Genomic DNA, 27,877 nt, shown 5'->3' on the forward strand with positions numbered 1-27,877 from the left:
ATTTATGGGTTAAATTGTCAAATCCTACAATGCTTGAACAAGTGTGGAAAATGGATGGTTTGACAGTTGTTGTCAGATACATTACAAGATTAACATCAGATACATTAGATGTATTTTCAGATATATCTTCTAGTCCTTAAAAAATTGCTAATTTCTTTTGCAGCAGAAGTCAAACGAGTCCGGCGAGCTCTTAGGTCGCTGCGCCTTCTGCTGACATCAGAGTCCTCAGACAGGAGCTCATGCACATCTGGATTTTCCAGTAATTTCATTATGTCAATAGACAGGAGACGAGCAGTCTCCTCCAACATGTAAAAGGAGATCATCAAGGGCAGTTGGTCAGCCAATCTCTGCACCACAATCTGAAAGAAGACAATTAGAGAAGTTACGTCCTCACACACCATAAGCACGGTGCAATTTTTGTTACTGAAAACTAACCTCATAATACGACTCCATCATTTGACTGTACTTGCATTGTTTGTCAAAGACAGGGAGCTCTTTTTCTGAAAAAGTCTGGTTTGTTATCTCACTCAAGACCTTCAGGAAAATGGGATCTTGAGTGAAGATCCTGTTTTCCATTTTAAACTGCTCTGAGATCCTCTGCTCTGCCTTTTCTTGTTGGTTAAGCTGAATGTCGTTGATTTTGTCCTATAGAATCAAGTAAAGAAGTACAAAGGAAAGAAAACTTGATCAAACTGGACTATATATAAAATATATATATCTTTGCAATATTTGAGAAGCAATTGAAGGGTATTATTTACCTTAGTGATGTTTTGAAGGACATTAAAGTTCTGGAAACACTCACTCACCACATCACTGAATTGCTTAATGCTGATGTCTTCAGAAGAAATACATAATGAACAACAAAGATGTGCCAAAACGATTAGTCATTAAGTCCTTGATCTGATCTTTTGGTTTTATAATGGAGGCTCTTCACATGACCAGAAAGTCTTTAAACACAAATATGTGTGATGGTACCTTTATGGCATTGAGTAAATCAATGGCTGGATCCTTAAGTTTGGCCACATGGTCCTGCAGAATCTTCTCAAAAATGATGTAGTTGCTGAAGCCGGGCAGTTCCCTCCCTCTGTAATTCTCGATGAACTCTTTTGAATTAACTTTTGGAAACAATATGGATTTCTTGTGAAATTAACTGACCTTTTAAATTTTCATTCGAACTCTGTGCTTCTTAAATGTGAAAATATACTCACAGGATGGCTTTTTACTGTTAAGATAATCATTCCACTTCCTGAATTCAGCACGAAGCAGGCCAGACACATTTTTCTCAGTCGATGGCTCTCCTGATGATAGAGACTTGATTTCCTCATTGAATCCATTTAATGTCTGTGAGAACAAAATATATTTGTTTCATGAGCCTGTTACATTATGATTATACAGGACTTGTTGGGATGGTAAAAGAGGTATTATCTAAACAGAGAGCATTTTCAGGGGTTGTTCACAGAGAACATGGAATGAATCAGAATGAGCTATGCTTGTAAAAAACAAACAAAAAACAAAACAAAAACAAAAAAAAAAAACAGAATTGTGTGGTTATAACTGGTTCTCTGACTTTTCTAACAGTCTGAATTATTACAATTTTGAGTTGACATTTTTCAATTCTGACTTTTTTTCTCTGACTTCTAAGTTTATCTATTAATTTTATGGACAAACGGATCTGTCTGTATCCCAAAATTATATTTTGTTCAAGAAATGTTTTGGTGCATTTGCTCTTGTAGGGTTCCAGCAGATTGGACCCTAATGATAATTCTCAGAAGTAAGAAGACTTGATGTCTTGAGGTCCTACTTCAATGAGGAATTCCTTGGCTCCCTCAAGGTCTTCTGGCGGTCCAGCCTCGCAGGCTTTAAGTGCTGTCTTCACGCTCCACAACTGTTTTTGTATCTGCTCCTGGAGCTGTGGCAGTGAATTCTGACAAAGATAAGCAAGATACAGTTTGATTATATATTTCAATTCATCCTGCCAGAAAGTGCAGTTCACTAAATGTATGACTTTTGAGACATTTAGAAACTTACTTTGATATGATCAACAAGATCCTGAGTCAGTTTGATGGCAAGACATTTAATAGTCACTTTATCCTCTTCCAAGAGGCATCTGTAGAAAAGAGAAGGCACTTTTTGCAAGGTGGATTATTTTAGTTCATGTACTGTAAATTGATTAAAAAAAAACATAATGGGCAAATTGAACAACACACACATACACACACACACACACACACACACACACACACAAAGTAACATATTAAAACAAATTCACAATATCACTAGGTTTTGGGGGAAATTTTTCATATGACATTTACAATCTGATTTAACCCTGGTCTTTTTAAAATATCATATTACTTGACCTTTATTAAGCTTAATACACAGCCATAAGGGTCTGCAGGGGTCCTTTCTGTAATATAATTTTCTTAATGTTGTTTTCCCTGTTGTGTATGTTATACTGTATGGCTTTGTTTTTTTGGACAAATGTTTTTCAAAAATATTAATAAAGAGTGAATCTCAGGTTTTGTGGAAAAAAAAAAAATTCTCTACAAATGAATAATAAAAGATTATGCCTAACTACATTCTATTATTAGGACACCTACAGTAAATGATTAAAAAATATAATTAAAAAATGAATACATTCAAAATAAACAATGAATTTAAATTATATTCTTTTCAGTCTGTAACCTGAAATAGTCATGGTTTTGGAAGAAATCTCTCTCCATTTGTGTTGCATCCTCCAGAGGAATTTTATCATCAATCTGCTGTTGTCCTCTACACTTCACCACGATGTAACCTTTGCGGAGAGGAATTACATTGTTGTGGACAATATCCAGAATGCTCTTCTCTGTTCCCTTGTCTATGAGGTCTGGCTTGGTCAAAATAGCTGTGAGAATGAGAAATAGTTATTTTATAAAAAGTACATTTGCTGACAAACGTGCTGTAAGATATTTGGTGAGATGTTAGATGTTGTGCAGATCATCTGCTTCATTACCCAAAGTTCTTTTGCCCTCAGGATCTACTTCTTGTGCCATTTTTAAGGCTTCTGTTGTTGCAATGTCAATGTTACAAGGGACCACGACCAGGTTTATAGTCTCACGTTTCTTAATATATTTCATGATCAGACGTTTTATCTACAAGACATAGACATAGTTTATAAACTGTATTTATACTACTTTGATAATAAATGTGGTGTGCAAGATCAGATTAAATGACCCACCTGTTTTCCAATATCCTCTGGTTGTCCTTCTACTGGGACTCGGGCGATTCCAGGCAGATCGATCAGTGTGAGGTCACACACATCTGGTGACATGATCTCTAAAGTGATGAGCTCTTCACTTATTCCTACCCCTTTTCCTGCCAGCTCATTCTGGGCTGTAAAACACAAACTGCAGAATTAACTGTTAAAGGTGCCATAGAATGCATTGATACAATATTTTAAATTGTTCTCTGATATCTACATAGAAGGTATGTGGCTTAGGTAAAGGCAAAAATTCTCCAGAAACGGTTTTACATGTGCATTTACAACCCTAGGAGTTCTCCCTAGAATGAAATGGTCTGCTATTGGCTTATTTGGAAGGGTCATGAATAATAATGTTGAGCTCTGCTCTTATTGGCCGTTTCACCACTCAGTGTTGAGCTCTGACTGGCTGTTTCACAGTGCAGCTCATTTCAATAGCTCACAATCATATATTTCAATACTTTCTCTCGCAGTTATATCGTCGGGTAATTATGCTGTATATAAAATGCGGGCATCAGGGAGCCGCACTGAAACTGCTTTCAAATGCACAGTTGCTTTTTACTTTCACTTTCGAGATTTGCGATCGCACGAACTCTGTTTATACTATGGAGCGGCAGTACTTACCACACATTTTACAGATCCTTGTGCTCAGGATCTGTAAATCATTCGACATCATCCTCAGTCATCTCTCCTTACTCTGTTTATGTGGTAAGTGAAATCTTATGTCCTGGAATATAACAGGCTACCGCTAGCAAGGAGCTAACCATGTCCCTTTAGTGGCTCGCGTTATTTTATTAGAACGCGTTATTGCTTTCCGTGCCTTTCTGAATACAGACACCAACCCATCCCTGCACTTCACATCCCCTGCACAGCCTGGAACATAACATTTATTTTCATGATCTGCAATTTTCGCTGTTGTCCTCGCTTGTTTCTTCACAATACCTGCAGAACTTCTGATGGTTCAGCTTGCGGCAGGCTGAGAACATGGGCGTGTACATGCAAATGTAGGGGTCATAACTATTAGTGATCCCGACTGTTACATCACAGTCGGTGTAATGTTCTGATTCGTCTATTTTTCAGTGGTCTTTTATTCATGAGATTTACATAAGGAGGAAACAATGGTGTTTGAGGCTCACTGTATGTCATTTCCATGTACAGAACTCTTATTATTAAACTATGCCAAAGTAAATACAGTTTTCCATTCTATGGCACCTTTAACTGCTAATTAACTAATGTTCATTGGGGAAAAAAATAGAAAAAAAAGTATTTTAAAGCAGTGAGAATATTAATCATAGTCAAGCCATTGTAAAGAGACTATATTGTACCTAAATATTTTGAGTGCAACCATTGCTTTGGGATTTATGAATGAATATTTCAGTGTTTACATTTTATATGTAATTGTGTACCTTTTTTCAAGTCAAGTTCAAGTCAAGTTGAGCTTTATTGTCATTCCGCTACATGCGGGGGCATACAGTGGAACGAAATGTCGTGCCTCACAGGACCACGGTGATACATAAATACAGGCATACAGCTGAAGGAGTGGATGCCGAGCTGCCATATCCTTCATATTGATATTAATTATATCATAATATATTATTTCTTGTTTGACTATTAATCAAGTTATGGCAAGAGTGAAATGTGTAACCTTATGTGCGCTTATGAGATATTAAAGAATCCTGCTTTATGCTGTACTTCTACTCTCTAAGATGATGACTTCATAGTATGTGTGTAACAAAGGCAAGGCAGCCTTGAAGTTCTGATAAGTGCTCTGTGTGTATGTATGTGTGCTGGTAGCTCTCTCTCTCTCTGTGTTAGAAGACTGTCTCTGTCAGCTGCCGCCATCCTGACCAAAAATGGGTGTCCGGAAGACACCTATCTTGTATGATCCCTGATCGCTGACGTCTGCCCAATCTGATGGAGATATGTTTGAAGCATTTACGTCCATATGTGGAGATTGTCTAAGTTTATCTAGGTTTTAGAACCTATCAGAATTTTGATGACTTATGCATTGACGCAATTAGCAACCTCTGTTAGGGTATAATTGCTGGTGTTTTTGAATTGTACGCAGAGCGGCCTACGAACTCGATTGTGAGTCTTGAAGCTGACTTCTGCTGATGAAACTGCAAACTGTCTTCAGTAAATTTTCTTAATTATCGAATCTCTTGACTTCTGGTCTTCATTCAACACACCTGGTCCGAGGGTCTTTACTGTAAATTCCCCTACAGTAATGGTGGAGGATGCGCGGGCAATCGTTTTTCGGTGACATCCCTGGTCAATCAATGAAAGAAAGAAAGGTAGGAAAGAAAGATTTTATCTTTAAAAATTATTCTTGGTTAGGGACTGTCTGTGGCGGAGGGAGTGTGGGAGAAGGGAGAGCGATACTCACTCAGACGTGAGTGAGGGACACCAGACTTTTGTTTGGGTAAACTGGTGTCATAGAATGAGGTACACCTGTAACGCTAAGTTACCTTGTGTATGCAGAAAAGGTGTACGGGTGCACTCTTATAGGTCTTAGAAATAGACTTGGAGTTGAGAGGTGTGCACCACAATTTGAAGTACTTTCCGTGAGGAGAAAAGGTACAGTCCGGGGGGTGGACAAAACGCATTCTCTATTTATGTGGCACTGAGAGCCGCAAAGGCAAATAGTGCATTTGTGGCATTGAGAGCCGTAAAAGCCAGATAGGGCATTTGTGTGAAGGTATATGAAATACCGAGAGAATGTAAGACGCTAGAAGGGGGGTTCTAGTCGTAAATCGCTCAACCAACTCTCTATTCCTTCCGTCTCAGACAGGGGCGCCCTGAGTTTAGCGATCAGGTCAGGTCAGTTGGTTAGGGAAAAGAGTAACCAAAGTTAGTGTTAAAAATAATAATAGTTGAAAAATAAATACTCATATCCATATATATAAGTTACGGCAAGGATTGATTGATCTGGGATGCATCAGGAACAACCCCGAAAGAGCTAAAATGTTGTTTTCATGACCCTAATTGGATTGGACCGGTATATGGAAATTCTGGAATATACTTTGCAGTTTCATCACGCAGAAGTCAAGTGCTATTGGTAAGATTGCCGCCTCAATCTCTTGCTGCTATAATCTGTTTTGGTTTTCAACTGTGCTAGAATTATGGCCGAAAAATAATTCTCAGCCCTGATAGAAATAATGAAACGGAAGAGAGCAAATGCTGTAAACAGCTCGGCTCTGAAGCTCTGACCTTAAAAATGTTCTCTGAATTAATTGAAAGAATGATGAGTCTGGGCTTTGATTCTGATTGGAAAGTTAAAACAAAAACTTGACTGGCTTAAAAAAAAAAAAAAAATGTAAAAAAAAGAGAGAACCAGAAAGATACAAATTTCTAAATGCATGTGCTTATATTCAGATGTGTAAAATGGCTATTTGTTAAAAATAATCCCAGAAGTACAGGATTGATAATTTGATCTGATTCTCTAATAATATACTGAACAGAATTCTGGGTTGATTAAAAGACTGTGTAGGCACAAAAATTGGCAGTAGCATTTAGGAAAAATTTAGAAGCTTATGTTTTGCTTTAGAAGATAAGATTGCGTTTGACTGCAATGAAACAGTTGTTTTTATCTCATGCTGGCCCCCACCATGACTCTGGTTTAAGCTGTAAAAGTAACAGAGACATGTTCTGAGTGAAAAATTTGTAATTTCTATATTTACTGATGTTTGGGCAAAAGAGTAATTTTACTGTCGGATTGTAAAAATTTAGCCACTCAGCATCATAGCCAAATGCCCATTTCCAGTGAAAAATGATGAGCTGATAATGTTGTAAACAAGTAACATAAACGGGGGTTTCAAAGTTAACTTTGAAGAAAGCATGCTAGCATGACCTGGAGTAACATATCTGGGTCAGATAACTCCTGATAGATTTAAAACCATTGTTGAAATTCCAAAGCCATGGCCAGAATTAAGTGAATGAATAAATACATGTTGATGTACAATGTACTGATAAGGACTGCAAAATAACTAACTTTGAAGAAACCTTTTAGTTGCAAAAATAAAGTAAAAATAAATGTTTATTTGGAAATGCATGTCATTTCTGACAAGCTGGGCTAGAGTAAAATGATAGTACAATGAAATTATGTTGAAAGTTAATGAAAATGCATTGCTACCAGTCCTGAATCCCTCAGTTTTCTCTTTCTCATTCAAAGTCAGCTAAATGCTGTTATCTGAGCCTGTGTCATAAGTGATAACAAGCTATTTATAGTAAAGCACAGTGTTTGAGTTGAAAATCACTGTGATGTTAAAGGACATGAGATGTTAAAGGACATGTTACAAGAAATTCAGATTTTATACATTGAGAGGGCAATTGTTAGTTAATTGGCAATGAGTAGTTAAATGTTTCAACTGCCCAATACATTTAAGAAATAAAAGATTGTAAAAAGACTTAATAACAATCTAGGGGCTATTGTTGAAGAGACATGAAGCCTCTAAAATCATATTAGACCCTGAGCTATAGAAGTAACGATTTTGAATAATTAAACAGTTGTATTGCTGCTTGTTCTATGACCAGTAACTTATCTGTCTTATTTTTAGTCTCCACCATCATACAGGCCCGATGGCTGCAGCTATAGAAGTAACAGAAAATTACACTGAATGGACGGGTGTGAAAAATAAATTCACTGAGTAATCTCAGCATGATGGCTTGAAGATATCCAATTGATTTTAGTGATTAAATATTAGTATGATTAACCTGTCTCAATGTTTTAATACTAGTAGGTGCTGTCAATGGCTCTCATGGTTCTTGAGTGCACCTTTTCTAAGCTGCAGAAAATACCGGATTCTGGAAGAAAACTGTCGAGGATGTTGCAGAGGAAAGAGCGGTTACCAGTGTGCATGAGGTGATTTCTCAATGACGGGTAAGATCCTCTTCTGGCCAATAGGGGACAACCTAAGGCAGGGGGTCACCGCCACTGGGCACCTGCCCCGAAGGGAGGTGTTATATGTGAGATGGTAGTGGAGTTGAGCGGATGCTTGATAGGCCTAGAGCATCGTTAAGAGGGGAACTGTAAGAAGTTACAGCAATCTGCCTCAAAAATGTGAGCTCCTCCAGACCTGATCACCAACAACCGCATTCCTTCATGGCTTGTTTTTCATTGTGACAAGCGTCCACAACTTGATGCAACTATGCCAGGGGATCCCACCCTGAGGAAAAGGAGCTTATTTATAAAGAGTTAATGGCAATGGGCTTTCAAGAACCATCTGAGACCATGTGATGACAGCCATTATTTTGAGACAAAATTTCTTATGAGGCTGAGATGATATTGAACTAATATGTCTATATCATAGTTTTTACTCATGCATGGCATAAGATGATTACAAGACATGGTGGTGGCTAAAAATGTAGACTGCTGGTGCTGATTCAAGAGATGGTTTGGATAACAAAGGTTAAGGGAATTAAGCATTTAAGATAAAAATAATTTTAAGAAATGCTCCTAGCATTATGTATTTTAAACAGTCTAAATTGAGATTTGAGATATAGAAACCTTGACATTTTTAACCTATTTGAATGATTAAGGGTTATATGTTGTAATGAATTTGATATTATAGTCTAAGTTAAAGTTTGGTGAAACTGTCAAATGATAATTTGCACAGTAAGAGAGAGAGACTGCTTGAGTGGAGGCAGGGATGGTGCTCTGCTTCTCTTATCGGCCTGCTAAGCAAGAGTAACCAAAACAAAGCAATGATTTTAAGACCAAAACAACCCAGCTGATTTTTCTCAAAATAAAAATCATTAATGAACAGGCAAACTTTGAGACTAGATAAGAGACTAGCTACAAACTAGGTAAAACTGACAGAAAAATGTTAAGTTTAAATCCTTACAATTTAACACCAAAAGCAAACCTTGAATATATAAGCTGCTTCGACATTCATGTGTCTAGTATGTGCGTGCGTGAGGATGATTACTCTATATGTTGGGGGATAATTCTGTTTCTATTTTGTGTATATTGTGTCACTAACCTCTGGAATGAGTGTTTTATCATTACAGATGGGTTAAGTGAAATGGCAAACTTTACAGAAGTCGATAATTCTGATAGAATCTGATGAAAAGAGGATACAGAACAGGACGAGCTTTAACTGGATTGGTCATCCAGCTCTGTCTGCTACTGGTAATAACGACTTATTTTAGCCTTAATAATGCTGATTTGAATCACTCTCTGGATTAATAATATGTTTAAAAGTGTTTATATGATTTGGATTTGTGAAATTTAAGATTGCCGTCCATAATGGGTTAAAAATCCATGCCTAAATTCAACTGAGGGTATAAATTTAAACAAGTTAACACTTTGATATTCGAATGGTAAAGGTAAATATTTTAGACTTGACGGCAGAGAAACAGTGACACATTGGCTAAGTCACTAACCAAATTATCCAGAGAGCACCCTCACATGAAGAAAGGCTGGTGGGAAGACAAAGGAGTGAACACAGTTCATGTAATATGGGTTAACACTAGAACTGCCATGACGGTCAAAATGACCGTTTTGAAATGTATATGTACAATAACTTTGTTGAATAAAAAAATACAATCTTGCTGGTTTGTGACTTTTCCTAAAAGTGTTTCTATTTTAACTTACAATAGATTTTATATAAATTACATAAAAGGCAAAAAAAATATGAGCATTTCTACCTATTAAAGCCATAACGGTCATATTGACCGCTTTAAATCTCGCGCGATTCTATTGTTCTTTCCCGCGGCTTATTGTCTCTGTCAGCGTCTCCAGTACTATTAGCATATGCTCATTTGATTATAAATACAAATTCTTGGACTACAAATTATTATTGCCTTTTAAAAAATAGATTTATAGGGAGCGTTTAGAAAATGTACCAAAAGCACAATCAACCCCCGCAACTGACACCAAAACGGAGACAGTGCCAGGTGCGGAGAATCTGCAAACAAAATAAAACGCGCGACACCTGTTGCAAATGCCACAAACCCGTGTGTGGAAATTGTGCGAGAAGAACAGAAGTAACTTGTGTTAACTGTGAATCTTAAATAGCCGAGCATGATATAGATATATTTATTTAATATAAAATTTGTAGCGTAATTGTTTTATGGTTCCAAACTTCGTTCGTGACTCTTTTTAACTTTAGAGCTGCTTAATTGTTTCCAGCTTATGTTCTGTGTTATAATGTATCATAAATGTTGTAAAAAAAAAAAAAAAATCATAATCAAATAGATCATTTTAAATGTTATTTTGTTGTTCTGAGTTATGTAAAATAAATACAGAGAAATACTGAATATGCAATAATTACATTTTACTATGAAATGATGCAAATATTTCTAAATTTATAATTATCATTTTTAACTAAATAAAAAGTCTACATGTTGGTGTTATTTGTTTTTTTTAAAGATATCCTAACACAGTTAATACATTAATCTCTCATTTGGGCAATTTATTTAGAGATTATAGAGTTTATAATATAGCGGTCAAAATGACCGCTCACAGCTGTTCTAGTAGTTTTGGAATTCTGGCGCTTCTAGTGTTAAAGGAAAAGCAGCTATAAGGCTGTCTGTGTGTGTCCTCAAGGTTTGAGTGACGCAATAGTTTGGGTTATGTAGAATAGAGATAATTGAACAAAAACTGTTGATCTGCTGGCTAACCCATTGATGGAGGAAGACAATAACAACAGGTTTTAATTAAAGGAAATATATGTAGCCCTGAGTGTTTATTGCCCCTTTAAGAGACATTGCCCCTTTAAGAGACACAGATAAATATTGCCCCTTTAAATTTTGATTTCGGTAACGGAGTTCTGATAATAAGAGTTACGGTGACATTTGATGATATACTGTTGCGATTGTATTTGTAGAAAGTGTTATTGTTGTGAAACTCAGCTTCACCAATAGAGGGCACCCTAAGCATTACACTAGGCTGAGGATTGGTCGCTGAGGCTAATAGAGTGAAAGAGCGCTCAGTATGTAACGAGTGAGTTTGAGTGTACACGCTACAGAGAGTGTTCCCGATCTAACCTGTCCTTTTCATACTTTTATACAGGTAAGCTGAGAAATTCACCCCCGAGTAAATTACAACAGTATTATGTGCTTATAAAACTGTAGTTCTTGCGAGAAATATATTGATGTTTAATGTTACGTTGGTTCAGAGTTTTTGCACCTAAAATGGTGGACGATCACATTAACAATCCTGATAAAAGATCGTAACTTTTTGCATGAGTGAAAATAAGCAGTTAGTGTTTAAAAATACCATGATTCACACAAAAATGTGAAACAAGTGATAGGTGATGTACTAAAATCGATGTTTGCGAATCTGAAATAGTCGTGTGTAGTGTTAAAGTGAAGCTAAAACGAGCAAGTGTGAATAGGCCTATAATCACCCCACTCGCGTGCTAGCTTTATTGAGAGTGTCGTGCGTGAAATGGCGGACGAGAGTGTTATTCACTTAAGAGAAAAACTAGTAACTTTTAACGTGAGCAAAACGGAGAATTAAAAGCCTAAAAAGATATATACTTGAGATGTGAGTGTGAGACGAGGATAATTAACCAAATAGATGTGTACGAACACTAAATCGCGTAGTGACGAGTCTGGGCAGTTTGAGTTCAGCGAGCTCACGTGTCTGTTTTTAGTCCACGCATAGATGAGCTCACGTGTCTGTTCTTAGTCCACGCATAGACCTGTTAACCCTCATTTAGCATTACGTTGTCAGCCATTACATGTAAAAGCGCATTCAGTACTGTTAATAAGAACTCCAGTCAGATTCAGAGTTAAAATGCTTTTATTAATCATTTTGTGAGTTTATAGAATACAGTAAACAGTGATCAGTTAAAACCTATTTCATGATATAGTCAGTTCATCAGCCATCAAAAAGAGCATTTCATGGTGTATTAGTAATAAGAAATCAGACTCAGTGTGTTAATGATTTTACTATCCATTTGCTGAGAGTGTAATGTTAATATATAGAAACTGGTATTGGGTTCAAACTGTGATTAAAGTAATTCATAAAATGGTAAAAAAAGAGAAATAAGAAAAGTTGATACAATTATAAACACTGGAGTAATGTAGCTATACTAAAGTGTAATATTCAATGTTTGAGTAGAGAGTTTGTACATTACTCGCCTGTATTTATATTAACAGTGTGTGATAATGTGATACTTTAATGTGATTTACTATACTTACCGCTGCACAGTGTAAGAGTGAGTATTGAACATGTTTAGATTTATTGTGTTATAGTGTTAATGGGTTTAGAAAAGGTAACTTTAATGGATAGTGTGATGGTGTGTCCAGTCAGTGTCATGAATATGCATAAATGCTTGCACTTTGATACATTATTTTTGATACTGTTAAGAAAGCTGAGGCTAATAGAGTGAAAGAGCGCTCAGTATGTAACGAGTGAGTTTGAGTGTACACGCTACAGAGAGTGTTCCCGATCTAACCTGTCCTTTTCATACTTTTATACAGAAATAAATGTGTTGCACAAAGGAAGAGCATCGCCTCATCTTTGAAAAGTGTAACATATTTTGGCGAGCCAGCCAGGAGGAGGCGACAAAGTGAAGAGGGTCGTCAACCAGATAAAGTGGACCCACCAGAGAAGCCAGCTCCAAAAGAACAACAAAAACATAAAGAAAACCGATTTCCCACTCAAGAGCCGACTAGAGCCAACCCGCCCATTGCCTGAGGTAACCATGCGGAGAGAGTTTAAAATCTGTGGTCAAATTGGAGAGAGTGGTCAGAGGGATAAATTGTCGTATCTCAGTTTAGTCCGCCAGATTGAGCTGGGAATAGAAAAAGGGCACACACAGACTGAAGTAGTCGAAGCTGTAATCAGGGCTGTCAGTCCAGGGCTGCCTTTGAGAGACATGCTAGAGATCAAGCGTGGTCTGACCCTCAGTTCACTTCTCACCATCCTGAAAGGTCACTATCGGGTAGATAGCTCCACTGAACTCTACCACCGGCTGCTTAACATATCTCAAGAGCCCAAAGAAACTGCCCTGAACTTTGTATTCCGTGCAATTGAGCTGAAAGAGAAGCTGTTATGGAAAGCAGTGAATGAGGACACAGATGAACAGTACAGCAGAGCCGTCATTCAGCGCAAGTTCCTCCGCTCGATCGAAACTGGACTGTTGAGCGATTCTGTAAAGTTCCAAATCCTGCCCTACCTCAGTGATGTGAGTATATCAGATGAAGAACTTATACAGAAAGTGGATGAGGCGGCCAAAGTTGAAAGTGAGAGACAAGAAAAACGGAAAAGATCCACTGCTGGTAAAACGCCCAAAGTGCAGGAGCTTCAAGCAGATACTCAGGTAAAATCCACACCTGCCCAGAGCCCCTCTAAATTTAAGGAGTCCAACTCAACAGCAACGATCACCACAGTAAAGGGGAATGAGACTAAGCCTGACAGCATGAATGCACATCAGATGATGGAAGAACTTCGCAAAGAGATGAAGCAAATGTTTCTGGCTGTAATGGAAGCAAGCCCCCGTCCTCCTGAACAAAAGCAGAGAGCGAAAGGCTGCAAGAAATGCAGGGATGAGAGAACAGGTGAGAACTGTTCGCACTGTTTCAAATGTGGGCAGGAAGGCCACTTCTCTCGCGGATGCAGAACATCGTCGGGAAACGGACAGGGACTACTGAGATGGGGCCAGCAGTAGTCCAAGAAACAGCGCCCCAAAATGAGCAGCCACCACCCAGCCCAATCATTCAACCAACAACAACCCTTGGAAAGAGAGCATCTGACGCCTCATCAGCTGTAAGTGTAGTTAACTATATACCACCTCGATACCAGCCACAGTTAGTAAGCCTTGTAGGAAGCCGATGTATAGTGGACTGTGTCATGGACAATCACCCAGTTAGAGCCCTGTGGGACACGGGGGCACAGTCCAGCATAGTGAATGACCCCTGGCGACTGAATCACCTCCCCCACACCATTGTCAAACCCATCTCAGAGTTGTTAGGGGATGAGACACTGACAGTATTTGCTGCCAATGACACGCCCATTCCATATATCGGCTGGATTGAAGTCAGTTTCAGATTAGGCAGTGACCCCACCAGGATGAATGAATTACAAGTGCCAATGCTCGTGTCAAGTGACCCAGCAGTTGCCAGTGACCCCATCATCGGCTACAACGTCATTGAGGCCATCATTAACAGAAATGAGGAAAAGACGAAAAGTGAAAGAAAGCAGTTGGCACAGAAAGTGAGTAGAGCCCTTGCGATAACAGTGAAAACTGCTCATCGTGTTGTCAAGTTGATGCAGAACGGTCATTCCGACTCAGAGATTGGTGTAGTTCGTACCAGTGGAAAAAGAGTGCCCTTACCAGCTAACCAAGTCACCACTGTCTATATAAGAGCACATGTGAGTCCACGAGCCCAAGGCCAACATATGTTCTTTTCACCTGACTTACTTTATCCTCCCCCAGAAGGCATTATTTACAATGATGTACTGGTGCAGATCCCAGAAAGGAGAGTTCCATACATACCCATCTCCATGACAAACACGACAGATCGCACCATCTGTCTGGACCGTCACAGTGTGATTGGATATCTGGAACCGGTCAAGACAGTATACACAGCGCCTACACAAATTAATGAGAATGAGACAAGAGCTGAAATGAAGGACAGCACAGTGACAAAGCCCAGTGAAGCAAGTTGCACACCACAACCAGATAACACTCAAGCGAGTAGACCAACTTCATGGGACCCTCCTGTGGATCTTTGCCATCTCGCAGAAGGACAGCAGGAGGCGGTAAGGAGGATGTTGCGGGAGGAATGTGAGGCATTTTCCTTTGACAGTGACGATGTGGGTTGTATACCATCACTCAAGATGCATATCACTCTCCACGATACGAGCCCTGTACAAAAGACCTACGTGTCCGTTCCAAAGCCTCTTCACAATGAAGTTAAGGAGTACCTACAGGATTTGTTAAGAAGAGGGTGGATCACACCTTCTCGATCCCCTTATTCATCGCCGGTTGTGTGTGTCCGTAAGAAGGACGGTAGTCTTCGTCTCTGTGTTGACTTCAGAGAACTTAATCGCAAGTCAGTCCCCGACCGCCATCCGATACCGAGGATTCAAGACATGTTGGATGCTCTAGGTGGGAGCTCGTGGTTCTCAGTCTTAGATCAGGGTAAAGCGTACCACCAGGGTTATCTGGATGAGGAGAGCCGCCCTCTCACAGCTTTCATCACACCCTGGGGGCTCTATGAATGGGTGCGCATACCCTTTGGCCTGAGCTCGGCACCCGCAGAGTTTCAGAGGAGCATGGAGCATTGTTTGACTGGGCTGAGAGACACGAGTTGCCTCCCGTACCTGGATGACAACCTGGTACACAGTTGTAGCTTCAAGGAGCACGTGGAGCACATCCGTCTTGTTCTCCAGCGTTATAAGGAACATGGTGTGAAGCTGACCCCAAAGAAATGTGAGCTGTTTAGATCGAGTGTGAGGTTTCTTGGCAAGTTGGTGACGGGAGAGGGTTACACAATGGACCCTGCAGAGATGGCTCCGGTGCAGGCGTTAAAAGAGAAGACCCCTGCCACAGTGGGTGACGTGCGCCAGATCCTTGGGTTCCTGTCCTATTACAGACCCTTTATTCCCAATTTCTCCCGTGTGGCCCACCCGCTGTATAACTTACTCACTGTCCCTAACCCCAAGAAGTGCACTCCAGACCCGACCCTGAAGAAGCCTCGTAAAACAGGAAAGAAAAACAAGGGTCACTTACCATCGCAGGCACCTGTACAGTGGACCAACTCCCACCAGGAAGTGTTGAACCAGCTAATAGATGCACTCACGAAGCCCCCTGTCCTTGGATATCCAGATTTCACCCAGGCGTTCGTACTATATTGTGATGCATCCCAAGTTGGTCTGGGTGCAGTGTTATATCAGAGACAGCAGGGAAAGATGCGAGTGATCGCCTATGGCTCCCGCACCCTGAGTCCATCAGAAAAGAGGTACCATCTGCACTCTGGAAAACTAGAGTTTTTATCATTGAAGTGGGCCATCTGTGAACGTTTCCGGGATTATCTTTACCATGCCCCATCGTTCGTGGTATATACAGATAACAATCCACTGACGTATGTGCTCACCACCGCAAAACTCAACGCAACAGGACACAGATGGGTGGCGGAGTTGGCCGATTATAACTTTACCATCCGGTACCGCCCAGGCAAGAACAACTCCGATGCAGATGGGTTGTCACGGATGCCCTTAGATATTGAGGACTACATGCGTTGCTGTACGGCTGAGGCCAGTCAGGATGTAATCAGTGCATCCATGGAGGGAGTAATAACGGAAAGGAGAAACCCTTGCCGAGGTGTGGGGTTAATTCAGGTCAGTGCTTTGACCATGGTGAAGGACAGTGAAACCAGCCAACCTCTCACCACAGATCAAATCCGCAAAGCGCAGGAAGAGGATGACATCCTGTCGAGAGTCATCTGGTACAAGTCACAGAGCAGGAGGCCAAGTAGAGCTGAAGTAAAAGCAGAGAACCCTGCAGTGGCCATACTGCTGAAACAGTGGCTAAAGGTTCATGTGGGTCAAGATGGTGTTCTGCGCCGTAGAACTTCCCGTCGAGAACAACTGCTGCTCCCCAAAGTTTATCATCCGCTGGTTTTCAAAGAACTACACCAGGACATGGGTCACTTGGGGGTCGAAAGGACGCTCGACCTGATTCGAGAACGGTTCTACTGGCCACAGATGAGTAGGGACGTTGAACAATTTGTCAGTAATGAGTGTGAGTGCCTCAAGAAGAAGAAACCGAGTAAGCAGACCCGTGCACCTCTGGTGTCCATCCAGACCACATACCCATTCCAGCTCGTTTCCATAGATTTTCTGCATTTGGAGAAATGTAAGCATGGGTATGAGTATATATTGGTGGTCATGGACCATTTTACGAGATTCGCACAGGCCTACGCAACAAGGAACAAAGCGGCCAAGACTGTAGCTGACAAGATTTTCAACGACTTTGCCCTTAAGTTCGGGTTTCCCAGCAGACTACATCACGATATGGGTAAAGAGTTTGAGAACAGATTGATGGCCAGCTTGAAGAAACTCTCTGGCATCCAGGGCTCGCACACGACACCATACCACCCCCAGGGTAACGGGCAGGTGGAGAGGTTTAACCGTACCCTTTTGTCCATGCTGCGCACCCTGGAGGACAAGGAGAAGGATGATTGGAAGGAGTACCTCGCTAAGGTCGTCCACGCATACAACTGCACAAAGAATGAGGCAACGGGTTACGCGCCCTATTACCTTACCTTTGGACGTTCTCCTCGCCTGCCTATTGATCCGTTATTCAATCTGGAAAAAGATGAGGCCCATGACACCTATGATGACTACGTGAGTCATTGGAAGACGAGAATGCAAGAGGCATACAAGATTGCGGCAAAAACAGCTGTCAAGGGAGCAGTTCGGGGAAAAGTCCTCTACGACAGAAAAGTCCAGGGGAGAGATCTCCACCCCGGTGACAGAGTTCTCCTCAGAAACCTCACTCCCAGAGGGGGTCCTGGAAAGATCCGGTCTTACTGGGAGAGCCAAGTGTACAAGGTGAAGGAGAGGAAAGCCGATGGCAGTCCCGTTTATGAGATCAGTCCAGAAAATGGTAAAGGAAGAGACAGAGTGGTTCACAGAAATCTCCTGCTGCCCTTTGATTTCCTTTCCTTTGATCAACCACCAGCAGAGGTTCGTCAGTCACAGAAGGACTCCCAGAGCGTCCCAAAGGAAAGAACCAAATCAGAACGACGGCATCGGCAACAGCTAGAGCAGAGTGACACCTCCAGCGACGAATACAGCGGCAACTACCAGTGGCATCTCAGACCTGGCCGAGGGAGACGGCAAAGACGGGGTTCACTGAATCCTCTAGCAGAGCCTTTTCAGCCTCATCAGAGTCCTCAGCATCGCGAAGAGGATGTGCCACTACAAAGCGAAGAGGATGTGCCACTACAGAGCGAAGAGGATGTGCCACTACAGAGCGAAGAGGATGTGCCACTACATAGCAAAGAGGATGTGCCACTACAATCTCAGAGACCTGACTTGAGTCTTGATAGGCCTGAGCATAGTGAATCCGAGGCCGACCCTCCGGTCCTGACACCAAGGGAGCAACAAGCGGTAAGACAGCGACCCCAGAGACTGAGACATCAGCCTGTGGTACTGAGTTATGATACATTGGGTCAACCGTCCTGGGTACAAAGAAACTGTAAGTTAACAGAGACTCAAGTAACACAGACTAAGGGTTACTGGAGGCCTTGGATGGTTGAGGTGTTCTAATGTGATGTTTTCCTTGTACAGGGAAATGTCCAGAGACATTTAATTTTGTGGGGGAGAGTGTAGCCCTGAGTGTTTATTGCCCCTTTAAGAGACACAGATAAATATTGCCCCTTTAAATTTTGATTTCGGTAACGGAGTTCTGATAATAAGAGTTACGGTGACATTTGATGATATACTGTTGCGATTGTATTTGTAGAAAGTGTTATTGTTGTGAAACTCAGCTTCACCAATAGAGGGCACCCTAAGCATTACACTAGGCTGAGGATTGGTCGCTGAGGCTAATAGAGTGAAAGAGCGCTCAGTATGTAACGAGTGAGTTTGAGTGTACACGCTACAGAGAGTGTTCCCGATCTAACCTGTCCTTTTCATACTTTTATACAGGTAAGCTGAGAAATTCACCCCCGAGTAAATTACAACAGTATTATGTGCTTATAAAACTGTAGTTCTTGCGAGAAATATATTGATGTTTAATGTTACGTTGGTTCAGAGTTTTTGCACCTAAAATGGTGGACGATCACATTAACAATCCTGATAAAAGATCGTAACTTTTTGCATGAGTGAAAATAAGCAGTTAGTGTTTAAAAATACCATGATTCACACAAAAATGTGAAACAAGTGATAGGTGATGTACTAAAATCGATGTTTGCGAATCTGAAATAGTCGTGTGTAGTGTTAAAGTGAAGCTAAAACGAGCAAGTGTGAATAGGCCTATAATCACCCCACTCGCGTGCTAGCTTTATTGAGAGTGTCGTGCGTGAAATGGCGGACGAGAGTGTTATTCACTTAAGAGAAAAACTAGTAACTTTTAACGTGAGCAAAACGGAGAATTAAAAGCCTAAAAAGATATATACTTGAGATGTGAGTGTGAGACGAGGGATAATTAACCAAATAGATGTGTACGAACACTAAATCGCGTAGTGACGAGTCTGGGCAGTTTGAGTTCAGCGAGCTCACGTGTCTGTTTTTAGTCCACGCATAGATGAGCTCACGTGTCTGTTCTTAGTCCACGCATAGACCTGTTAACCCTCATTTAGCATTACGTTGTCAGCCATTACATGTAAAAGCGCATTCAGTACTGTTAATAAGAACTCCAGTCAGATTCAGAGTTAAAATGCTTTTATTAATCATTTTGTGAGTTTATAGAATACAGTAAACAGTGATCAGTTAAAACCTATTTCATGATATAGTCAGTTCATCAGCCATCAAAAAGAGCATTTCATGGTGTATTAGTAATAAGAAATCAGACTCAGTGTGTTAATGATTTTACTATCCATTTGCTGAGAGTGTAATGTTAATATATAGAAACTGGTATTGGGTTCAAACTGTGATTAAAGTAATTCATAAAATGGTAAAAAAAGAGAAATAAGAAAAGTTGATACAATTATAAACACTGGAGTAATGTAGCTATACTAAAGTGTAATATTCAATGTTTGAGTAGAGAGTTTGTACATTACTCGCCTGTATTTATATTAACAGTGTGTGATAATGTGATACTTTAATGTGATTTACTATACTTACCGCTGCACAGTGTAAGAGTGAGTATTGAACATGTTTAGATTTATTGTGTTATAGTGTTAATGGGTTTAGAAAAGGTAACTTTAATGGATAGTGTGATGGTGTGTCCAGTCAGTGTCATGAATATGCATAAATGCTTGCACTTTGATACATTATTTTTGATACTGTTAAGAAAGCTGACGCTAATAGAGTGAAAGAGCGCTCAGTATGTAACGAGTGAGTTTGAGTGTACACGCTACAGAGAGTGTTCCCGATCTAACCTGTCCTTTTCATACTTTTATACAGAAATAAATGTGTTGCACAAAGGAAGAGCATCGCCTCATCTTTGAAAAGTGTAACATATAGCAGCTGAAGTTAATGTTTAAAATAACAAAATTGGAATAGGATCTACGGAGCTGTTTATGAACACCTGTCAAGTCAAATTAAATTAATATTATTGTGAACACTGACAGGGCTTTTTGATAATTTATACTGTTTCAAAACAGATTTATAGAAACTGAGGATGTCTCTTTAATGAATTTGACAATTTAGATCTGAGCAATAATATTGTTTAAATAGTGATAGGATTGTGAAATCAGTCGGCTATTGTTCAGTTTATAACATTTTTTGATTTGAGAAGTATCACTGCCAAAAGACATATGATTGAAGGGTTTTTAAGACTTTGATCCGCTGACCTGTAAGCATTTCTAAATGACAAGACAGTGAGAACTAAATTGACTTTACACGAGGTCTTAAGAATTTGATCTGAATGTGCCATTAATTTAGTCTTTAGTAATTTAGAGTACAGTAATATGGTATGATAATTGAGAAGATTGCAATAAAAATAATAATAATAATAATAATAATAATAATAAGGTAATGAGTATGATTGACAGTAATGATATAAAAATACATGCATGACAATAAGTGAACAAGTTAGTTGTATTTTTGAAGTTATACACTTAAAATGTCATTTCAACCAAATGTTCTTAACATTGACAAGTTTAGGTTTATGTTCATTTATGTTTAATGTGGACTATAATAATTGTAAATGGATTTTATGGTGAAAGTAAAACTTAATGAAAGGGATATTAAGTAATAAAAATTAGGATCTATTCTAGGGTTTAGTGGAAATATTGATTGTTTTCTTTTTTTTTTTCAAGGATGGCTTAATCTGGGTCTTACTTATTTATGGGTTATTTTAAGTTAGACTACCACTTTGTTTTGACCCCCAACATGGTTTCTAATGGGGGAATGAATGAGTGGATTTACAATCCGTCTTCTTGCACTTTATAATGGATTGGAAATAATAGTTTTTGTAAAACCAGTGTATCTATCCTGGCATTTAAGTTATAAGCAATGTCCGTATTGGGTATCTGTGAGGTGACTGAGGGTCTGACATATGTCAGGAATGCAATAACAGTGTTTATTCATTTAGCCCGGCTTCCAGAGAAATATATATGTTTATTGTAATCAGTTTATTTTACAATATGACCAAATTAACCAAAAGTCATCATAGTTGTATAAGACATAAAAAAACAACAAAAAAAAACAAGGCAAATTTATTTCTAAAGGGTCATGAAAATGAATCAGTTATTGTGCATGCAGTTTTCTTTCATAATACTTTAAGGAACTGTTAAATCTGGTTAATGAATATGCAATTTTAGTTTTAAGGCTGTTGGCTAAATGTTTTGTTTTAGAAGGTCAGTGTGAAGTAGCTGTAGTAGGAAGAGAGGTATTTACAAAGGTGTGTTGATGAAAGCATATATGGATGGAGGACACTTTTCCAGTTAGAGGGACAAATAGAATGATTCACTGGAAAAGGCATACAATTTTATGTGAAGAAAGACTAGTGCAAGTGCAGAAATAGTGGGATTAAGTAAGTTGATGAATGTATATGGGAAGTATTTTGTACGAAATAATGTGTTTATTACTAGAAATGTTAGACAGTACCAGAAATGTTAAGTATATGCATCTGCTTAAATTGACCAACAGCCTGTGTTATTAGCATGACCTCATTTAGTAGACCAGACGTGGGATGGGACCCCACATTGGTCTAAAACGGGGGACTGAAGGAGTGGATGCCGAGCTGCCATATCCTTCATATTGATATTAATTATATTATCATATATTGTTTCTTGTTTGACTATTAATCAAGTTATGGCAAGAGTGAAATGTTTAACCTTATGTGCGCTTATGAGATATTAAAGAATCCTGCTTTATGCTGTACTTCTACTCTCTAAGATGATGACTTCATAGTATGTGTGTAACAAAGGCAAGGCAGCCTTGAAGTTCTGATAAGTGCTCTGTGTGTATGTATGTGTGCTGGTAGCTCTCTCTCTGTGTGTTAGAAGACTGTCTCTGTCAGCTACCGCCATCCTGACCAAAAATGGGTGTCCGGATGACACCTATCTTGTATGATCCCTGATCGCTGACGTCTGCCCAATCTGATGGAGATATGTTTGAAGCATTTACGTCCATATGTGGAGATTGTCTAAGTTTATCTAGGTTTTGGAACCTATCAGAATTTTGATGACTTATGCATTGACGCAATTAGCAACCTCTGTTAGGGTATAATTGCTGGTGTTTTTGAATTGTACGCAGAGCGGCCTACGAACTCGATTGTGAGTCTTGAAGCTGACTTCTGCTGATGAAACTGCAAACTATCTTCAGTAAATTTTCTTCATTTTTGATCGAATCTCTTGACTTTTGGTCTTTATTCAACACACCTGGTCTGAGGGTCTTTACTGTAAATTCCCCTACACAGCAATGAAGTAAAAACAGTATAAACCTATACACAACTATCCTACTGATAGATTTGACTATAAATATGCTATATATAAAATAATTTTTTACCTATACATTAACTAAAAAAAAATACAAACTATACAAACTATACGAGTGCTTCAGATAAATACTGTACATGTGCGAAGAGAACATTGTGAGTCAGCAGCTGGCTGGGGAACAGTGCAGGATGATTTGTAGTGCGTGAGCATGTAAACATATGTATATTGCTGAGTCTTTTTGTGGGATTTGTATACACACAGCAGTGTGTGTGAAAAGTGACTAGTGCGCATAGAGGATGAGAGTGTGCTACTACAGGTGGTTTGTACAGGCCCACTCACCTGCATGTAGCACACTTAGATTGCAAAAAAAAGTTCCATAAGTTTCAGATGGGCCATGTTTCAGGAGGTAGGGGGTTTGTATGGGGGTTCAGAGAGGGGCGGGGTGATTTGAGTTCAGGGCTCTCACAGCCTAGGGGGAAAAAGCTGTTGAGCGATCTGGCAGAGTGGGCTCTGATGCTGCGGTACTGTCTTCCTGATGGTAGGAGCTGGAAGAGACTGTGGGAGGGGTGAGAGGAGTCGTTCACGATACTGTTGGCTTTGCTGGAGCATTGTGTAAGGAAAATGTCCAGGATGGAGGGGAGAGGGGCACCGATGATCCTTGCAGCTGTGTTCACTGTCCGCTGGAGGGTCTTGCGGTCTGCTGCGGTACAGTTCCCGTACCAGACAGTGATGCAGCTGGTCAGCACACTCTCAATGGTGCCCCTGTAGAAAGTGGTGATGATGGGTGGAGGGAGACTTGCTCTTTTCAGCCGGCGGAGGAAGTGTAGGCGCTGTTGTGCCTTCTTGGAGAGTGACATGGTGTTGGCGGTCCAGGTGAGATCCTCTGTGATGTGCACCCCCAGGAATTTAGTGCTGCTGACTCTCTCCACAGGCGAGCTGTCGATGGTCAGTGGGGGGTGATCACCAGAGTTTCTTCTGAAGTCCATCACAACCTCCTTTGTCTTACTCACATTGAGGGACAGGTTGTTAGTGCCACACCATTTCGCCAGCTGTGCCACTTCCTCTCTGTAGTGCGTTTCATCATTGTTGCTGATGAGACCTACCACTGTTGTGTCGTCAGCAAACTTGATGATGTGGTTGGAGCTGGACTTGGCAGTGCAGTCGTGGGTCAGCAGCGTGAAGAGCAGCGGGCTGAGCACACAGCCTTGTGGGGCACCTGTGCTCAGTGTGGTAGTGCTCGAGGTGTTGTGGCCGACACGGACTGACTGAGGTCTTCCGGTTAGGAAGTCCAGAATCCAATTACAGAGGGAGTTGTTAAGGCCCAGCAGGTTTAGTTTATTTATGAGTTGTTGTGGGATTATTGTGTTGAATGCTGAGCTGAAGTCAATGAACAGCATTCTAACATAAGAGTCTTTGTTTTCTAGGTGGGTAAGAGCCAGGTGGAGGGTGGAGGAGATTGCATCGTCTGTAGAGCGGTTTGGACGGTATGCTGGAGCGGGTCGAGTGTGTTGGGGAGGCTGGTTTTGATGTTCTGCATGACTAACCTCTCAAAGCACTTCATTATGATTGGAGTTAGTGCTATGGGACGGTAGTCATTTAAACAGGACACAGGTGATTTCTTTGGTACCGGTATGATTGTTGTGGATTTGAGACATGTGGGGACGACTGCCTGGCTCAGCGAGGTGTTGAAGATATCTGTTTGGACATCTGTCAGCTGTACAGCACAGTCTTTCAGTACACGGCCAGGTATGTTGTCGGGACCCACAGCCTTGCGTGGATTGATCCTAGATAGGGTCTTCCTTACGTCGGCTGGAGACAGACAGAACACCTGGTCGTTGGGAGGTGTGGGCAGTTTTTGTGCAGGTGTGTAATTTTGCATTTCAAACCGTGAATAAAAGTGGTTGAGTGTATCTGGGAGGGATGTGTCATCATCACAGGCCTGTGGCGGGGGCTTGTAGTCTGTGATGGTCTGAATGGCTTTCCACAGACTCCGTGTGACTCTGCTGTCTGTGAAGTGATTATTGATTTTTTGAGCATATGACCGTTTTCCATTTTTGATGCTGCGGGACAGATTGGCTCTTGCTGTTTTGAGGGCTGCTTTATCTCCTGATCTGAAAGCTTCATCTCTGGTCTTTAGCAGCCCACGAACCTCTGCTGTCATCCATGGCTTCTGGTTGGCGCATGTGGTGATGGTCTTGGTGACTGTCACATCATCAGTGCACTTTTTGATGTAAGCAGTCACAGTTTCAGTGTACTCCTGTAGGTCTGTGTGGTTGTTGTAGGTGGCCGCCTCTTTAAACATGTTCCAGTCTGTGTCCTGGAAGCAGTCCTGCAGTGCTGAGGTAGCATTTTCTGGCCATACCGTGATCTGTTTTTGAACCGGTTTGGTGAGTTTGAGAAGTGGTCTGTATGCTGGGATTAGCATAACAGAGATGTGGTCCGAGTACCCGAGGTGGGGGCGGGGCTCGGCTTTGTAAGCGTTCTTTTCTGTTGTGTAAACAAAGTCCAGTGTGTTATTTCCCCTTGTTGCAAAGTTCACATGTTGGTAGAACTTTGGCAAAACTGTCTTTAAGTTAGCGTGGTTGAAGTCACCAGCTATGATGAAAAAGCCGTCGGGGTTATTTGTTTGTTGTTCGCTGATGGCGCTGTACAGTTCACGAAGCACGTCCTTAGCGTTTGCGCATGGGGGGATGTAAACCGCGACAATAACAGTGGTCGTGAACTCCCGCGGCAGATAGTACGGTCGACACTTCACAACCATAAACTCCACCAGCGACGAACAGTGTTTTGATACTAACGCAGTATTGTTACACTATTCTTTGTTGATATACACACACAAGCCACCGCCGCGAGTCTTACCAGACAGTGATGAATCTCTGTCCGCTCGGTAGCAGGTTAGCCCGTGCAGCTGAATGGCGGAGTCCGGGATGTTGTCGTTTAGCCATGTTTCAGTGAGAACAAACACACAACAATGCCTTGCCTCATGCTGTGTAGACCGACTGAGTTGAATTAGGTCCAGTTTGTTTTCCAGAGAGCGAACGTTTGAGAGCATGAGTGTTGGAAGAGCCGATCTTGTAGGGTTAGCCCTTAGCCTGGCTCGTATACCTCCACACTTACCGCGCTTCCGTCCTCTCTCACACCTCTTGCGACGCCGCCTTGTGCGGGTAGCGTCAGTAGGCGAGGCCGCGATCTCGAGGTCTGGCTCCAGCAGTAAACAAAGGCCTCGTAGCTTCTTAGTAGCCGCCGGCGAGAGTTTGTGTTTGTATGTGTTGTCGATATCCAAAAGGCTTTGGCGATCATAGATGTATCCCGGAGTGATCTCCCGATGAATTAGCTGTAAATTGACATTGTTTAGAGACGAACAGACGACATTAAAAGACAAAAGCACCGTCTTTGGGACCCGGAGAAGCCGCTGCGTCTGAGCGCGCCGCCATCTTGGTCTTTCATTTGCCTCCAAGTACACAATTTGTATAACAATAGGCTAAATGTTTGATACTTTAATTAAATGTATATTTCATTCAGTACTTAAAAGCATCAATAGTTTGACTATTTTACCCAATAATTGTGTACTGCTCATCTATTGTTAGCTTAGCAGCATGCTAACAACAGGCACAAGAGAGTAAAATTAATACAGAAGTGATACAGTACCTCATATACCAGAATGTGGCTACTGTATACAACAAAACTGATATTCTATGGGTTCTGCACAGTGATACGGTGGATTGGAATGCTGAATTCACAAATCAGCATCAAAAATAAGACAAATCCATTTTATAGGACAAAATAAATATGTACACGGTTATGATGGTGACTTCAGTTTGAGATTTTTTATTTTTTTATTAATTTTTTATTATATACCAGTAACACTGAAAAGAAAAGAGATTTCCAGGAGTCTTACTAACCTGCTGCAACATGTCTTTCAACTAATGAAGGATCTGCAAATTCAATTTTCTTCTGAGTGGGAGCTGACTGTGCTACATTTCCAATCGCCAGTTTGCTGGGTTTAATAGGACCTGCACAAAACATGGTTTAAATCCAGTTGTAAAAGTGATCATTACAATCCAGCTGAAAACACTGCAAGCAGCACTACTAACCTGCAAACAAATTCACAGATTCATTTGTTTTCTTATCGTAAGTTAAAACAGCCTTCCACTTGACTCCTGGTACCTTCTTCAGCCTCAGCTCTAACGGACATCTGGTCACAATTCCTACAGCAAACACAGTTGAGTTAGCAATCAACAGAAAACTAAAAGTGGAAAATTATGTGACAAGTGCTCTATCTATCTATCTATCTAGAGAGAGAGAGAGAGAGAGAGAGAGAGAGAGAGAGTCACAACACCCCTTGACCTGCAAGATATTATGTTAGTGTTGTTGTTATTATTGTTAGTTTTTTTTGTTGGTATAGAAACCATAAAACCATGCTAATAAGGAGCATGGCTTTTGCCTGAATTATGTAATATTACAGTTAACTCTGGATTCAAGAATTGATAAATGTATTTGCAGTATATTCACAATTATCTGTTATTATTTGTTTCTGAAACCTGTTTGCTTTGGCCTCATATCTGGCATTAATGCATTTATGCTTTAAATCTGTTGTAGTCTATAATATTTAGTGTATGCATACCCAATGTATCTTTGTGTATTGGAGGTTTAAAAAATAAAAATAAACAAATGCTAATTATTCCTGTGGTAGAAAACAGTCTCAGGGCCCTATGTGTTTTTAATCAGGGCCTTGTCACCAGATCTCAGACAAACCAATAGAAAAATATTAGAGAGGTGTGCATAAAGTGGTCACTGAGTGTGTATGAATATCAATAGCAAAGAAGAGTTAAATTAGTCCTCACCACTCCCTCTTGGTAACGCAACTCCAGACAGTGCTTCCAACACAGAGCTTTTTCCAGAACTCTGGTCTCCGATCACTACAATAGTTGGTAACGCCAAGTCCTTATGAATGCCAACTGACCGCAGAGTGTCAATCAGATCAATGTATGGACGAATGCTCTCATCTAAATGACTGTGAAAATCTCCCTCATTTTCTGACTGTAAAGATAGATGTACATATGTAAAGGAAAAATCACAGATTGTACTGTATTTCTTTGAGTGTTTGGCCTTTCATACATAGTTTCCTTT

At 40.5% G+C, this 27,877-nt stretch overlaps 1 protein-coding gene across 1 annotated transcript; it reads right to left on the bottom strand.

Moving 5' to 3' along the window:
* LOC131534427 (interferon-induced GTP-binding protein Mx2-like) lies at positions 1 to 27,859 on the bottom strand (the record flags this gene model as incomplete). The annotated part of the gene is made up of 13 exons (XM_058767290.1): positions 1 to 359; positions 436 to 645; positions 759 to 828; positions 956 to 1,115; positions 1,209 to 1,341; positions 1,802 to 1,924; positions 2,029 to 2,107; positions 2,683 to 2,881; positions 2,990 to 3,128; positions 3,215 to 3,369; positions 26,650 to 26,760; positions 26,842 to 26,955; positions 27,592 to 27,859. Coding segments are annotated over 13 exons (2,004 nt in total), but the record flags the coding sequence as incomplete, so codon positions are not given.
* Positions 27,860 to 27,877: the final 18 nt, after the last annotated feature.

This window comes from Onychostoma macrolepis, chromosome 25 (genome assembly GCF_012432095.1).
Source record: "Onychostoma macrolepis isolate SWU-2019 chromosome 25, ASM1243209v1, whole genome shotgun sequence".
NCBI classification, from domain to species: Eukaryota; Metazoa; Chordata; class Actinopteri; order Cypriniformes; family Cyprinidae; genus Onychostoma; species Onychostoma macrolepis.